Source organism: Hyperolius riggenbachi, chromosome 6 (genome assembly GCF_040937935.1).
Source record: "Hyperolius riggenbachi isolate aHypRig1 chromosome 6, aHypRig1.pri, whole genome shotgun sequence".
Classification (NCBI taxonomy): Eukaryota; Metazoa; Chordata; class Amphibia; order Anura; family Hyperoliidae; genus Hyperolius; species Hyperolius riggenbachi.
Genome location: NC_090651.1, coordinates 271,892,525 through 271,909,903, shown reverse-complemented (window position 1 = coordinate 271,909,903; position 17,379 = coordinate 271,892,525). Strand labels below are relative to the sequence as shown.

Sequence of the window (17,379 nt, the reverse complement as noted above, 5' to 3'; positions counted from 1 at the left end):
AAATGGAAGAGCCTGATACTGAAAAGCGGTGAGGGTGAATGTAACACTTTGTCCTAGATAAAGTACCAGGGAACAAAGTATAATGCACAAGGTCCAGACAGGACAATAAAATCCTATAGGTACAAATCAATACTTTATTAAAGTTAGTATTCAGTAGGTGTGTCGACCGATATTGAAGGGGTCCCGGAGGGGTCTTTGCTTATCCCCCACCACTCTTTCAAGTGTGTATGGAGTGGGGTGTAGCTATCCCGCTGGTACTCCAGTAACACCTTACACTAGGTACATACAATTCTGCCTGGTATCTGTAGTCAGAGTTGTGGCAGGACTCAATTGTAGCAGCCTGTCCAGCACTGAACCATCAGTATTGTATAAACAATACCAGCACAGTCATGATAAACGGTAGAGTAGATATATACAGTATATGTATATCACACACACACGTACACGTACGTACGTAAAGCCGTGACTCCACATGTTTCACCCTGAAGGGCTTCCTCAGGAGTGCTAAAGGGTGCAGGTGCTATTTACTTGAGCTATTTTGGTGGGGGGTGGTTTTGATTGTAACTGCTGTATATATTGTATATTTGTAGATAGAACCAGGACCACTTCAATATCTTTCGACACACCTGCACTATTGAATACCAACTTTCAATAATGAAGTATATCATTTTGTTCCTTTAAGGTTTTATTGTCCTCTCTGGACCTTGTGCATTATAAACTCGAGATCTGCCAGATAGCGAACTGTTATGAGACTCACAAAGCTAGTATTATTTGCTATAAAACAATTTGAGGTGTATTTTACACTAGTTTTAAAGTGTATCAAAGACGAAGTAATATAAAAGATTTACTGCAGGCTCAGTACTATTCTCCGCCAGAGGGAGATGGAGGAGTGCACTGCGCATGCTCAGACTGGCTGTGACTGGCTGAAGTTACGGGACACAGTATCGGAGCTGGAGAGGACTGAGGACGGCGGCGTGGGAGCCATCCGTGTGGATGGGGCTGGAGGAAGCCCTAGGTACAGTGGGATACGAAAGTTTGGGCAACCTTGTTAATCGTCATGATTTTCCTGTATAAATCGTTGTTTTTTACGATAAAAAATGTCAGTTAAATAGATCATATAGGAGACACACACAGTGATATTTGAGAAGTGAAATTAAGTTTATTGGATTTACAGAAAGTGTGCAATAATTGTTTAAATAAAATAAGGCAGGTGCATACATTTGAGCACTGTTGTCATTTTATTGATTCCAAAACCTTTAGAACTAATTATTGGAACTCAAATTGGCTTGGTAAGCTCAGTGACCCCTGACCTACATACACAGGTGAATCCAATTATGAGAGAGTATTTAAGGGGGTCAATAGTAAGTTTCCCTCCTCTTTTAATTTTCTCTGAAGAGTAGCAACATAGGGGTCTCAAAACCACTCTGAAATGACCTGAAGACAAAGATTGTTCACCATCATGGTTTAGGGGAAGGATACAGAAAGCTGTCTCAGATTTCAGCTGTCTGTTTCCACAGTTAGGAACATATTGAGTAAATGGAAGACCACAGGCTCAGTTCAAGTTAAGGCTCGAAGTGGCAGACCAAGAAAAATCTCGGATAAACAGAAGCCACGGTGAGAACAGTCAGAGTCAACCCACAGACCAGCACCAAAGACCTACAACATCATCTTGCTCTAGATGGAGTCACTGTGCATCGTTTAACCATTCAGCGCACTTTACACAAGGAGATGCTGTATGCAAAAGTGATGCAGAGGAAGCCTTTTCTCCGCCCACAGCACAAACAGCCGCTTGAGGTATGCTAAAGCACATTTGGACAAGCCAGCTTCATTTTGGAATAAGGTGCTGTGGACTGATGAAACTAAAATTAAGTTATTTGGGCATAACAAGGGACGTTATGCATGGAGGAAAAACATAGCATTTCAAGAAAAACACCTGCTACCTACAGTAAAATATGGTGTTGGTTCCATCATGCTGTGAGGCTGTCTGGCCAGTGCAGGGACTGGGAATCTTGTCAAAGTTGAGGGACGCATGGATTCCACTCAGTATCGGCAGATTCTGGAGACTAATGTCCAGGAATCTGTGACAAAGCTGAAGCTGCGCCAGGGCTGGATCTATCAACAAGACAACGACCCTAAACACTGCTCAAAATCCACTAAGGCATCCATGCAGAGGAACAAGTACAAAGTTCTGGAATGGCAATCTCAGTCCCAGACCTGAATATAATTGAAAATCTGTGGTGTGAGTTAGAGACTCCGAAGCCTCTTTAAACATCAGTTTTTAGCTCTTATGTTAAGGATCTACGCTCCCCCCGTTTTTGCCCTGGGGATTTGAGGGTGATAAAACAAAATCATGACTATTAACAAGGTTGCCCAATCTTTCGCATCCCACTGTATGCATAAATCTTTTATATTAGTTTATCTCTGGTTTCCTTTAAGACTATTATCATCCCCCTGGAATATCCCTTATCGGTTAACAGCTTAGCCAACAGATTACCCGATTTAAAAAAATCTGCATAACAAAGAACAGCTTCCGCTTAGCTTTTACTTACTGAAGGTAACGGTAAGCATGCCTCACCATTAACCATAATAATTTATTTTGGTTGGTTAAAGGATTACTATCAGGAAAATGCTAACATTTTAAATACATTTAAACACATGCAAATGAAAAGTATGTTTCTTCCTGAGTAAAATGAACCATAAAATACTTTTTTTCCTATGCTGCTATCACTTACAGTAGGTAGTAGAAATCTCACAGAACCGAAAGGCTTTCGACTAGCCCATCTCCTCATGGGGATTCTCAGCATAGCCTTTATCAGCATAGCCTTTATTGTTTATAAAGACACTCTCTGCAAAGGATTTATACAAAGATGTTGGCCAGCCTCCTTGCTCAGTACACACTATTTTTGACAGTTGGACGAAGCAACTGCCATTTACTAAGTGCTTTTGAAAATAAAATAAACCCTGAGAATCACCCATCAGGAGATGGGCTATTCCAAAACCTGCCGGTTCTGTCCTATTTCTACTACCTGCTGTAAGTGACAGCAGCATAGGATAAAAGTAATTTATGGCTCATTTTGCTCTGGAAGAAACGTACTTCTCATTTGTATGTGTTCATATGTATTTTACATTTTAGCATTTTCGCGATAGTGGTCCTTGACTATAAACTGGTCCGGTTAATTTCAGTGTCTCTTCAATTTCTTTCTCTTCAATACTAGCTCACCACTTGTACAATGCAGTTGAATGTAGATTATCCCTGAGAAAGCCTTTCATTCCATTCCAATTGCTGCTTCCTCTTCCACTATGTCATTATCACTAACACAGCCAGTCAGCTGTTCCTGAACTCTCTCAGGCTTTTTTTTTTTTTTTTAACCAAAGGATTATTAGGAATACCTGTTCAATTTCTCAATAATGCAATTATCTAATCAACCAATCACATGGCAGTTGCTTCAATGCATTTAGGGGTGTGGTCCTGGTCAAGACAATCTCCTGAACTCCAAACTGAATGTCAGAATGGGAAAGAAAGGTGATTTAAACAATTTTGAGCGAGGCATGGTTGTTGGTGCCAGACGGGCAGGGCTGAATATTTCACAATCTGCTCAGTTACTGGGATTTTCACGCACAGCCTTTTTTAGGGTTTACAAAGAATGGTGTGAAAAGGGAAAAACATCCAGTATGTGGCAGTCCTGTGGGCAAAAATGCCTTGTTGATGCTAGAGGTCAGAGGAGAATGGGCCGACTGATTCAAGCTGAGAGAAGAGCAACGTTGGCTCAAATAACCACTCGTTACAACCGAGGTATGCAGCGAAGGATTTGTGAAGCTACAACACGCACAACCTTGAGGCGGATGGGCTACAACAGCAGAAGACCCCACCGGGTACCACTCATCTCCACTACAAATAGGAAAAAGAGGCTACAACATGCACAAGCTCACCAAAATTGGACAGACTGAGAACATGGATCCATCATGCCTTGTTACCACTGTGCAGGCTGGTGGTGGTGGTGGTGGTGTAATGGTGTGGGGGGAGGGGGTGTTTTCTTGGCACACTTTATGCCCCTTAGTGCCAATTGGGCATCGTTTAAATGCCATGGGCTACCTGAGCATTGTTTCTGACCATGTCCATCCCTTCATGACCACCATGTACCCATCCTCTGATGGCTACTTCCAGCAGGATAATGCACCATGTCACGCAGCTCGAATCATTTTAAACTGGTTTCTTGAACATGACAATGAGTTAACTGTACTAAAATGGCCCCCACAGTCACCAGATCTCAACCCAATAGAGCATCTTTGGGATGTGATGGAATGGGAGCTTCGTGCCCTGGATGTGCATCCCCCAAATCTCTATCAACTGCAAGATGCTATCCTATCAATATGGGCCAACATTACTAAATAATGCTTTCAGCACCTTGTTGAATCAATGCCACGTAGAATTAAGACAGTTCTGACGGCGAAAGGGGGTCAAACACCATATTAGTATGGTGGTCCTAATAATCCTTTAGGTGAGTGTTTAAAATATATATAAATATTTCCCCTCTAGTTTTTGTCTTAGGTGCGCCTTATGGTGCAAAAAATACAGTAGGCATTTTTTTGTGCTCCTATAACACTTTGTGTTGTACACATATGTTAAATATCACAGATGATACAAAATAATTACTGGTAAAATACTTAATGGGCTATTTAATGTTTCAACCATTACAGCTCTCTTTTTGTTTATGTTCAGTCACTACAGTTGTCTAGATGGTCGCTTCTTTGAAGATGATGTTATAACAGTAATTCTAAAAGATAGCAGAGGATTAGAGGGAAAAGACAGAATAATGGCGCAGCTCCCATTATCTTCAGTGTACAGTGATGAAAACACAGAGAGTCATTTCATAAGGGATGAGAGTAAACGGTAAGGAAACTACGATGTATATTACTATGCAGATGTCTTCTGGGCCTGTAGAAGGGAATGTAAGACAATAGCTATAATAACAAGACTTTGTGTAGACTCTTAAAGGGACTCAGTGCTCTAAAATTTAAAAAGATTTTATACATACCTGGGACTTCCTCCAGCCCCATCCACTCCGATCGCTCCCACACCGCCGTCCTCCGCTTCCTCGCAGCTTCGGGAACCTGGGCCCATCACTGACGTCAGTCGCGGCCAGCTACGCAGGAGAAGTGCGCTCTTTGCGTATCTCCAGCAGCTGCTGGAGGGCGCACTTCTCTTACGCCAGACTGGCTCCGACTGACGGAAGTGCGGGACCCGGTTCCCGAAGCTGCGGGCAGCGGAGGACAGTGGCCCTAATTTTATACTCTGTCTGGATTTTGGTTAGATTTGACCACTTTTGCTCTTTGAGCCAAGCCTGCCTTAAATCCTTTACAATCCCTACATGGGAGGAATCCTTCCATTTGTCAGCCCTGTAACTTTCCCCTGCACCCAATTGACCATGACGGCCCGACATCTTAAAGCATATCCGATCAATACATGCGACCAATTTCGGCCTGAATTTGGTCCGATCATCGATCAGGCATGCTCTTGGCGGCGCCGATTTTCATCCGATTCAATAATAATTATTGAATCAGATGGTTGATCGGCTGCCAATTTGAGAGATTAGTCCTGGCCTCACTGTTGAGCAAGGGCTCCAAATAGTGTGCTTAGCCTAAGTATGAAGCTGAAGTACGAAGTTGCAATATATAGAAAGAGGCAGCACTGCAAGGGTTAATATGCTCAGACCTATAATCCAAGACGTGGATACAATACAGATGCACATGCATCAAAAGCAGGTATTTATCCAAGGAGCAGTGGGGTGAAGGCAGGTGGGAGTCTGGCAGTTATTGGACAGCTAACAGCTTTCTCACATCATGGGATGCTTGTTCACAGCCTTGTCAACAAGCATGCCACGGCACGAAACAGTGGTTTGCTGTCCAATCATTGCCAGACACCTACCTGCCTATACCCCACTTATCTTTGGCTCCATACCTGCATGTGTATCTGAATTGTATCCACATCCTGGTTTTATAGGGAACCCGAGGTGAGAGGGATATGGAAGCTGACATGTTTATTTCCTTTTAAATAATGCACATTCCCTGGCTGTCCTGCTGACCCTCTGCCTCTAATACTTAAAGCGATAGACCCTGAACAAGCATGCAGATTAGCTGTCTATGTCAAATCTCACAAGATTAGCTGCATGCTTGTTTCAGATGTGTGATTTAGACCCTACTGACCAGAAAGATCAGCAGGACTGCCAGGTAACTGTTAAAAGGCAATAAATATGGCAGCCTCAATAGGTCTCACACCTTGGGCTCTTCTAAAAGAGTAGGATATTAACCCTTGCAATGCCATCGCCTCTGTTTTCTACATATTTCTACATCATACTCGTGAGATACAAGTAATTCAGAGTTAAGGCAACTTTATGCAAAGTTTGCAACTTGAAGATGCACCAATCAAATCTCATTCCACTGGTCCATTTTCAAGCTGCATACATTAACATCAAATTTTGCATAATCCTGCATAAACATTGAATTATTTGCAATTTACTGCCCATCACTTCTGAGAACAGATACAGTATAGGTGGCTATTCTTTTTTTTTTTCTTTCTTTGCTCTGGCGGTTTTTGCCGATTGACGCTATTCACACTTGGGGCGATTTTTTAGCGATTAGCGCCTCTATAGTACTAAACACGATCACTGGGAAATCGCCTGAAAATGGTGCAGGATACAAATTTTTGGAGGGCGATTTGCGTTAATCGCCGGCGATGAAAGCAAATCGCCGGCGAGAACAGACCCATAGGTTATTATTGTACTAGCGCTTTAAAAAGGGCTAGCGCGTGAGCGTTTTACCGAAATCGCCAGCAAAACGCTCTAGTGTGAATGGGGCCTAAGCGTTTAACTGTGCCTATTCAGTAATCCTATGCCTTAATTTCTGTGATACTCTGCAGATTAGAGGAGCAGCATGCTGATATACCCGCTCACACGGTCTACCTAGAGGGTCAATGGAGATTACTGGAAAACATGAAAGCTCAGTATGTGTCTGTCAATGGTATACGCAAGGTGGCATGTGTGGTAAGTGGCCTCCGGAATGAGTTTCTGCAGACCTTTTTGGTGGTACTATTGAATTGCTAATTGGAGGAAACTGATTAGGCATTATCAAGAAAGATGATTAAATGGTCACAGGAGTGTGAACAGTTGGATCAGTGGGGGATTGGCATCACTGGGGGAGAGTAGAATCCGCCGGGCTGTGGTCGGTGGTTGCCAGCTGCCATACACACCTGATTATTGGATGAGGTGGTCGTTATCAGCTGCCTCAGCCAACTTAAATCAGATGTGTGTACGGGTCTTCAACCCAAGGTGTTTTTTGGGGGGCAGATGGGACGCAGAGGCATGTTCTCTGCCTCATGACATGCCTCTGTGTCCTCACACCGCCGCTCTTTGCGCCCCCCCCCCCCCGCCAAGCTATAGCCCCATGAGATTAGCAACAATATTTGTTGCCATCTCTGAGGTAAAGGTGGGAGAGGGATTTCCTGATCAAAACATCCACCAGGGGCATTCCTACAGGGTTTCCAGAGCTGCCATTGGGCAGCTCTCTGGCTGCGCCCCCTTCTGCTCCCCTGCCTCTTTGCATACTGTAAATGAGAGAATGAATCCCTCATTCCAGCGTCGTGACCCAGAGGTCACGAAAGTGAGGGTGGGCCATTGCGGCCTACAGGAGTGGTGGGGAGTGGCGGTTTTGGAGGCTACCTGATTTGCTCAGCCCCCGGATCAGGTAGCCTAGTTTTTTTTATTTCATGAGTCCACCTCGGGCTCTCTTTAAGTATGCCTTCCAAGAACATTAAATCAGTGTTTTAGTGTTTTTGTATTCTAGCTATGTTAGATGTAATTTGGGGTTTAACCCTCTGGGCGATACAATTATATCGGCCAGGAGGTGGCGCAGCACTATTTTTTTAAATTTTTTATTTTTTAAATCATGTAGCGAGCCCAGGGCTCGCTACATGATAGCCGCAGCGCAGCGGCATCCCCCCACCCACTCCGATCGCCTTCGGCGATCAGAGTAAGCAGGAAATACCGTTCAGAACGGGATTTCCTGCTGGGCTTCCCCGGTCGCCATGGCGACGGGGCGGGATGATGTCACCGACGTCATGGACGTCGTGACGTCAGAGGGATTTCCGATCCACCCCTCAGCGCTGCCTGGCACTGATTGGCCAGGCTGCGCAAGGGGTCGGGGAGGGGGGGGCTGCACGGCGGGTAGCGGCGGATCGGCGGCGAGCGACGGCAATCGGAAGTTACACGCAGCTAGCAAAGTGTTATATATTCCGTATCCGTCCCTTCCTCACACAAGAAGCCACCAAAATGCTTGTCAATGCCTTAATCATCTCCCTCCTAGACTACTGCAACACCCTGCTCTGTGGCCTACCAAAAAACAGGCTAGCACCTCTCCAATCCCTTCTAAATTCAGCGCCCCGCCTCATTCACCTTTTCCACACGCTCTTCCGATGCAGCCCCACTGTGCCATTCTCTCCACTGGTTACTCATTACCCAGAGGATCCAGTTCAAACTCCTGACTCTAACATACAAAGCCCTCCACAAGTTGTCTCCTCACTAATCTCAAGATATTGTCCCTCCCGCAACCTTCGCTCCTCCCAAGAAATTCTCCTGGCCTCTAAGCTGATCACCTCCTCTCATGCTCGCATCCAGGACTTTACACGAACATCACCCCTTATCTGGAACTCTCTTCCACAGCCTGTACGTCATGCTCCAAACCTGGACATCTTAAAACACACCTTTTTAGACAAGCTTATAACATTCTATAGCCCTTATTTACTTCTCTGTCACAATGTAATCAGAGGCAAAGAATTACTGCCTCATCCATCCTCCACCCCCTTACCTAGTGTGTCCCCCACAACCCATTAGATTGTAAGCTCGCAAGGGCAGGGTCATCCTCAGTTTACTGTTCTTGTAACAATATTTGTGCTGCTTGGAACTCTGCTGTACATTTGTTAGTTGTATCTATGTTCCCCTTATCGTCTTATTGTGCTTTGTAAAGCGCTGTAGAATATGTTGGCGCTATATAAATAAATAAAAATAATAATAATAACAAAAAAAAATTATGCAAATCGGCCCACCGGGGCCTGAGAACTCCTCCTGCGCGACATACCCCAAGCTCAGCTCGGGATTATCGCTCAGGAGGTTAAAACCACTTTAGGTAGGCTGAATTTTTGTCTTGCAGTTCTAAGGGTCCTTTCACACCACCTTCCTGTGTTCTGTCTCAAGGGACAATAATCTATATATATAATAAGAGTAAGTGCCTCAACCTTCAAGCAAGAAGAAGTAGCGCCCTGCCCCCAGGGCCGGTCCAAGCAAGAAGAAGGGGCTGGTCCAAGCAAGAAGAAGAAGTAGTGTCATATCAAACCAAGGGCAAAGAGGGATAATTTGCATATTCAGTAGCAGTGCATTGTGTGTAACCACAAATGTTCACTTATAGCTGAATTATTGCAGATTTGCTTCTGTTTTAAGAAGGAAAATTACACCAAGCTTTGCTTTTTTTTAGTAGGAGGGATTTTTGGTCTCTTTTATCCTCTTATACATTCTTAGTAGTTTGGGTCACCCTGAGCTGCTTGGTTACTCTGTTGTACTGGTCCAAGCCCTATCTCATACAGCCTTATCAATCCCTGCTATGTACTGATGAGGATCAAATGTCTGAAATAGGCTGTCACATGTGGGTTTGATATGACTGTGTAAAACTTAAAGCTATAGGCTTGCTTGACTTACCAAGGGTGAAAAGGAATAATTTGCATTTTTAGTAGTGGTGCTTTGTGGGTTATCACAAATGTTCACTTATAGCTGAATTATTGCAGATTTTCTTTTGTTTTAAGAAGGCAAATTACACCAAGCTTTGCTTTTTTTTAGTAGGAGGGATTTTTGGTCCCTTTTATCCACCTATACATTCCGAGTGGTTTGGGTCACCCTGAGCTGCTTGGTTACTCTGTTGTACTGGTCCAAGCCCTATCTCATACAGCCATATCAATCCTTGCCATGTACAGATGAGGACCAAAAGTCTGAAACAGGCTGTCACATGTGGGTTTGATATGGCTGTGTAAAATTTAAAGCCATAGGCTTGCTATACACCAGTGGTTCTGGATGCTTGCTTGGCTTACTAAGGGTGAAAAGGAATTATTTGCATATTTAGTAGCAGTGCATTGTGGGTAACCACAAATGTTCACTTATAGCTGAATTATTGCATATTTTCTTCTGTTTTAGGAAGGCAAATTACACCAAGCTTTGCTTTTTTTAGTAGGAGGTATTTTTGGTCCCTTTTATCCCCTATACATTCCGAGTGGTTTGGGTCACCCTGAGCTGCTTGGTTACTCTGTTGTACTGGTTCAAGCCCTCTCAATCCTTGCCATGTACAGATGAGGACCAAAAGTCTGAAACAGACTTTCACATGTGGGTTTGATATGGCTGTGTAAAATTTAAAGCTATAGGCTTGCTATACATCAGTGGTTCTGGATGCTTGCTTGGCTTACTAAGGGTGAAAAGGAATTATTTGCATATTTAGTAGCTGTACATTGTGGGTAACCACAAATGTTCACTTATAGCTGAATTACTGTATATTCCTGCGTATAAGACTACTTTTTAACCCTTAAAATCTTCTGAAAAGTTGGGGGTCGTCTTATACGCCGGGTGTCATTGATGCCGGGTGATACGCCCTATCCTGTTACTGCCTCTCAGATCTCCCTGCTGAGGGAGCGCAATCTATTCTTCCATACCGCTCTGATAAACAGGTAGACAAGGAGAGCTGACCAGTCTACTTAAGGAGAGTTGACCAATGCAACAAGTCAATTGACTATATACTGTTATATACTGGGTAACACATACAGTACAGCACCAGTATCTGTTCATACACAGCACCAGTACATGATTTTTGTATTTTTATTTTAATTTGGTGTGCGTTGGAAGAGGGGTAGTCTTATACGTAGAGTATATCCCAAACTCTATATTTTAACTGGAAAAGTTGGGGGTCGTCTTATACGCCCTGTCGTCTTATACGTCGGAATATACGGTATTGCATATTTCCTTCAGTTTTAGGAAGGCAAATTACACCAAGCTTTGCTTTTTTTAGTAGGAGGTTTTTTTGGTCCCTTTTATCCCCTATACATTCCGAGTGGTTTGGGTCACCCTGAGCTGCTTGGTTACTCTGTTGTACTGGTCCAAGCCCTATCTCATACAGCCGTATGCGATGGCCAAACACGCTGATTTCCAAAGCTATATTACGCTATTGTTGTTTTATTTGTTTTTACATGTACTGTGCATTAAACATTGGATTTATACTGCTGAAGAACTGGAACAGTGGATTCTGTGGCTTTCACATTTATATGCTAGACCCACCTGGATTTTGAGGTGGTGTCAATCTGGTGAGCTGCTACATTTGAGGGGTGTTTGTGACTGAGATACGGAGTGGAGCACGGATTGTCACATTTGTACGCGAGGGTGGTTGCATGTTTCTTGCATTTCTATTTATACAGTAACGCACTATGTGGAGCAATTTTGTTTTAACCACTTGAGGACCCACCCTTTACCCCCCCTTAAGGACCAGCAGTGAATTATGTGATCTGTGCTGGGTGGGCTCTACAGCCCCCAGCACAGATCAGGGTGCAGGCAGAGAGATCAGATCACCCCCCTTTTTTCCCCACTAGGGGGATGATGTGCTGGGGGGGTCCGATCTCTCCTGCCTGCGTGTGGCTGGCGGGGGGGGCACCTCAAAGCCCCCCTCCGCGGCGACATTCACCCCCCTCCCTCTCCTACCTGTCCCCCCTGTGATCGGGGCTGCACAGGACGCTATCCGTCCTGTGCAGCCTGTGACAGGATGTCCCCTGTCACATGGCGGCGATCCCCGGCCGCTGATTGGCCGGGGATCGCCGATCTGCCTTACGGCGCTGCTGCGCAGCAGCGCCGTACAATGTAAACAAAGCGGATTATTTCCGCTTGTGTTTACATTTAGCCTGCGAGCCGCCATCGGCGGCCCGCAGGCTATTCACGGAGCCCCCCGCTGTGATTTGACAGGAAGCAGCCGCTCGCGCGAGCGGCTGCTTCCTGATTAATCAGCCTGCAGCTGTCCTGCAGCTGCCACTTTGCCGACGCACGGTATAAGCGTGCGGTCGGCAAGTGGTTAATCTTGCAGATTGAAAGAAGAGCGCTGTCACAACTTTGATATAGGTCGCAGTATATGCCTGCTCCCCCCGTTTCTCCAAAGTTTTTGACCTCTGGTATCCTTTAACCAGGGCTGTGGAGTCGGTACAAAAATCTTCCAACTCCGACTCCTCAGTTTCTGAAACTCTGACTCCGACTCTGGGTACCCAAAATTGCTCAGACTCCGACTCCTTAGGCCACATACAGACATCAGACCATAGTCTGTGGAAAATGAAAGATCACAGACCAATCTTACCACCCTTCCTGTAGTATAAGAGCCATACTCTACACAGTCTTTTCTATGGAGCTGAACTCCACATCAGAAAAAAATCATTGCAAGATGCTGCACACACAGATGCTGTACAGACACAAAAGATCAGTATCTGCAAAAGATCTGTTCCTGCCAAAAATCCATTCCTGCAAATTGCAATGATAGTCTATGAGATCTGCAGATCATCATACACACATGATTTAACTGACATTCATCTGCAGATCTGAAAATCCATCCTGGTGGATCTGATCTGCAGATGAATGTCAGTTAAATCATGTGTGTATGATGATCTGCAGATCTCATAGACTATCATTGCAATTTGCAGGAATGGATTTTTGGCAGGAAAAGATCTTTTGCAGATACTGATCTTTTGTGTCTGTACAGCATCTGTGTGTGCAGCATCTTGCAATGATTTTTTTCTGATGTGGAGTTCAGCTCCATAGAAAAGACTATGTAGAGTATGGCTCTTATACTACAGGAATGGTGGTAAGATTGGTCTGTGATCTTTCATTTTCCAAAGACTATGGTCTGATGTCTGTATGTGGCCTTAGTCTAATACTTAACAGGGCTGTGGATTTTGTACAAAAATCATGCGACTCCGACTCCCCAGTTTCTGAAACCACGACTCCGACTCCAACTCCGAGTGCCCAAAATTATTCCAACTCCGACTCCACAGCCCTGCCTTTAACCACCTTAGCGGTATGGACGAGCTCAGCTCGTCCATCACCGCCGGTGGCTGCCGCTCAGGCCCTGCTGGGCCGATTTGCTCGCTGTAAAAAGCAGCACACGCAGCCGGCACTTTGCCAGCCGCGTGTGCTGCCCGATCGCCGCTGCAGCGCGGCGATCCGCCGCGTGCAGCGGCGAAAGAGGGTCCCCCCAGCCGCCCGAGCCCTGCGCAGCCGGAACAAACAGTTCCGGCCAGCGCTGAGGGCTGGATCGGAGGCGGCTGACGTCAGGACGTCGGCTGACGTCCATGACGTCACTCCGCTCGTCGCCATGGCGACGAGCAAAACGAAACAAGGAAGGCCGCTCATTGCGGCCTTCCTTGTTACTGCGGATCGCCGGAGGCGATCAGAAATATGGATTAGGAGCGCCCTCTAGTGGGCTTTCATGCAGCCAACTTTCAGTTGGCTGCATGAAATCGTTTTTTTTTTATTAAAAAAAAAACCCTCCCGCAGCTGCCCTGGCGATCTTAATAGAACGCCAGGGTGGTTAACTGTACGTTAGCCCCTTAAGGGATAGTGATTGATCTAGATTGTTCTAAGTTTTTTGAAAAAGAGCAATCTAAATGTGTGAAGTCAATTCTGCATGAAAAGAAGTATCAAACCACCTCATTTCTACATCTGCCCAAACATCTATAGACAAGTGTGACCAAGATAAATCCTATTTGTAAAAAATAATAGCACTATTAGTTGTTTTTGCAATACAGACTCCCCATAGGGTCTCCAATATACTCATTTTACAGCAGGGGCTCATTCTACAATTAACCTCCCTGGAGTTCAATTTCCCCAGGATTCCTGTGCAAAAAATGATCTAATTAATTTTCATAACTTTTTTTTTCCTGTAACTTGCCAAAATGTGTCAACCAAGGGTCTAGTATACAGTGCAGGCGAGTACTGACGTGTATGCACATCAATACTGTTCACAGCATGTTTTGTATTGACGTGTATATCTGTCAATACTACTAGGGAGATTAAAATGGCCCACCTATTTTGCAATGTAAACCGCACTGTGACAAACAAATATTGTATCTACTTCCTTCTCACATACAACCAAGATACAAAGCCATTGTCCATGTATTTCTGTTACAAAAGATTTTCCCTGGCTGTTGCAGTGATATTTGGTAACACACTTGTCACAGTAATGTGTGTTTTGCCACACTATGGGAAATGTGCATCACTGCTTATGTAATTGAGAGGGAAGGAGGCTGCCTTATTTTCCTCTTAACCCTCCTGGCGGTTAATTTTTTTTACCAAAATGGCAAAAATCCTTTTTTTTTTAATTTTTTTTTTTGTGTTTCATGTAAAGCTACCAGAGTGGTAGCTACATGAAACACCACTAGAGGGCGCATGTGTCCCTCTAGTGCGATCGTCGCCGGCATCAATAGCAAACAGGGGAACGCGTATATAACGCGCTCCCCTGTTTGGCTTTTCCTGTCGCCATGGCGACGATCGGAATGACGTCAGCCGACGTCCTGACGTCAGACACCTCCGATCCAGCCCATAGCGCTGCCCGGAACTCATTGGTCCGGGCAGCGCAGGGCTCTGGCGGGGGGGGGGGCCCTCTTACGCCGCTGCGTACGGGCGATCGCCGCAGAGCGGCGGCGATCAAGCTGTACGCGCGGCTAGCAAAGTGCTAGCTGCGCGTACAGCATTTTAAATGGAGCAAATCGCTCCACCAGGGGCTGAGATATCTTCCTGCGCGGCATAGGTGCAGCTCAGGCCCTGCTGGGCCGATTTACATATTTTTTTTTTTTGCTGGACGCAGCTAGCACACCGATCGCCGCCGCCCCGCGCCCGATCGCTGCTATCCATTGTGGCGCGCCCCCCCCCCCAAGACCCCGTGCGCTGCCTGGCCAATTAGTGCCAGGCAGTGCCGAGGGGTGGATCAGGACTCCCAATGACATTGCGACGTCGGTGACGTCATACCGCCCCGTCGCCATGGCGACGGGGGAAGCCCTCCAGGAAATTCCGTTCTTTGAACGGGATTTCCTGATCGGAGATCGCCGAAGGCGATCGAAGCGGGCGGGGGGGGATGCCCTGGGCTTGCTACATGATTTTTAAAAAAAACTGCTGCGCTGCCTCCTGGCGGAATTTTTCATACCGCCAGGAGGGTTAAACTAAAAGTTTTTTATACGTACCTCGGGCTTCCTCCAGCCCCATGCGCACGTCGCTCCCCCACCGCCGTCCTCAGTCTTCTCCCCTATTCGGTATCGGGCAAGAGAAGTATGAAACGTTTAGTTTAAAACGTCTCTGGTTTCCTTTAAACAATACCAGTGTCCTGGCATCCTGCTGATATTTCATGCATCAGTAGTGTCTGAAGTTTAACTGGATTTGCCACATGATTTTTTTAGGAGTGTGATTCAGTCAGGGCACCTGATCTGCATGCTTGTTTAAGGTCTATGGTTAAAAGTATTAAGAGGCAGAGGATCAGCAGGACGGCCAGGCAACTGGTAATGTTTAAAGTGACACTGAAGAGGAAAAAAAAATTATGATGTAAGAAAATTGTATGTGTAGTACAGATAATTAATAGAACATTAGAAGCCAAGAAAAGCGTGTCGTATTTTGATTTTCAGTTATATGGCTTTTTTTTTTTTTTTTTATAACATTGCATCGTGCTGTCATATTTGCAATTACAAACGCCACACATTGTATTTTAAACTATAAAACAAAGCAGAGATAATGACCCTTTGAACGTCCACGCAGTAAAACCTTATATATAATATACAGTACATTTATAGAAAAGTTGTCTTTCACTGTTTCTTTGATGTGTAAGTGCTTCAAAAAACGGCACTGTTTTCAACCCAAGTTGAAGCTCAGAGAAGCTCTTTTGCATAGATAACTGAAGATTCTTAACTCTTCCTGTATTGGAAACAATATGATATTCTTTTCTTTGCCACTAATGTTCTATTTCTTAGCTGTACTACACATACAATTCATTACATCATAAGTTTTTCACTTCAGATGTCCTTTAAAAGCAAATAAATATGGCAGCCCCCATATCCCTCTCAGTGTCCTTTAAAGTCAAGGGGCTACTCGAGAATCAGGATATTTTGTTCGTCCAGTATTTATATAGCGCCAACATCTTCCTCATCGCTGTACGGTATATATTGGGCATCCAGCGCTGTATGGAGAGGGTGCTATCCACTTCAACACCGTCATGCTGCTTGAAAACATGCAGCATGACAGAAAAAGAGAAGGACAGGACATTGCAATAGCCAGTAGCCAATGTGTTCTTTGCCTATGAGTCACTGATCTTTAACAAGTTTTTTTGTTGCAGCTGAGTTCCAATCTGCGGCATGTCCGAGTATTTGAGATGGATGTGGAAGATGATGGAGAAGCAGAAGAGGAGGATGAAGAGGACCGGTCTCATTCTCAGGATGTCACTGGAGAAGAGGAAGGATTAAATCATTTCCTGTATGATGTGAAAGACCGTTCTCCAGAAGCAGCAGCTGTGAGGGAGGAAAGCCTGGACTCTTGAGTCCCATACAGATGGGAATTGCTATTTATTACACTGCTTCCAGTGTGTGTGAGAAAATAAACTGAAACGTTTTGTACAGCAATTTGCACTTGTAGAAACTAATGCCAAGCTTAGTGCGTCCATGGTCCAGGAACATTTTGTAGATGGTTTCCCCAATCATTGTCCATCATGTGTCCCCTTCTGTCCTCCCTTAATATTCCCCTGTGACATCCTCCGGTCCCCCTGTGTGGTGCGCCCGTGTTCTCTTTTGCCTCTGTGTGTCCCTTATATTCCCGTGTGGTACTCTTGTTCCCCTGTATAGTCCTACAATCCCTGTGTCGTCCTTCAGTGTGGATGTGTATATGGGAGGCTGGATACTTATAGGCGAGTGAATGGTGCTAATGGCTGTATAGCTGAGTGTGGATGTGTAGGTGGTTGCCTGGATGCTGATTAGCAAGTGAATGGGTGCCAATAGCTTTACGACGGAGTGTGGGTGGCTGGGGGCCGAAAGCTTAAAGCAAGTCTGAAGTTAAAGATACTCACATAAGAAGAGGGTCCTATAGAGCCTGCCCATTCTCCTCAGTGTCCTCGTTCTCCTGTAGGCCCCTCCGTTTAAATCTCCCGCTGCAGGAGACTTCGGAAGCTCTCAGACTCCCAAAGACCCTGCGGCTCTGTACTGCGTGCACATGAGTGCGTACGCAGTATGGAGCGGCCGTCTTTGGAAGCCCAAGTGTTTTTGAAGACTCCCAAAGCCAGCCCAACACAGAA

General features: G+C 45.2%; 1 protein-coding gene across 2 annotated transcripts in view; it reads left to right on the top strand.

Moving 5' to 3' along the window:
* ANAPC4 (anaphase promoting complex subunit 4) overlaps positions 1–16,714 on the top strand; it is a 103,601-nt gene extending 86,887 nt beyond the window's left edge. For both annotated transcript variants that reach the window (XM_068240857.1, XM_068240856.1), the window contains exons 27-29: positions 4,721–4,891; positions 6,917–7,040; positions 16,432–16,714. In XM_068240857.1, coding sequence (XP_068096958.1) covers positions 4,721–4,891; positions 6,917–7,040; positions 16,432–16,632 — 496 coding nt within the window. In that variant the 3' untranslated portion in view covers positions 16,633–16,714. The remainder of the gene's footprint in view (positions 1–4,720; positions 4,892–6,916; positions 7,041–16,431) is intronic.
* Positions 16,715–17,379: the final 665 nt, after the last annotated feature.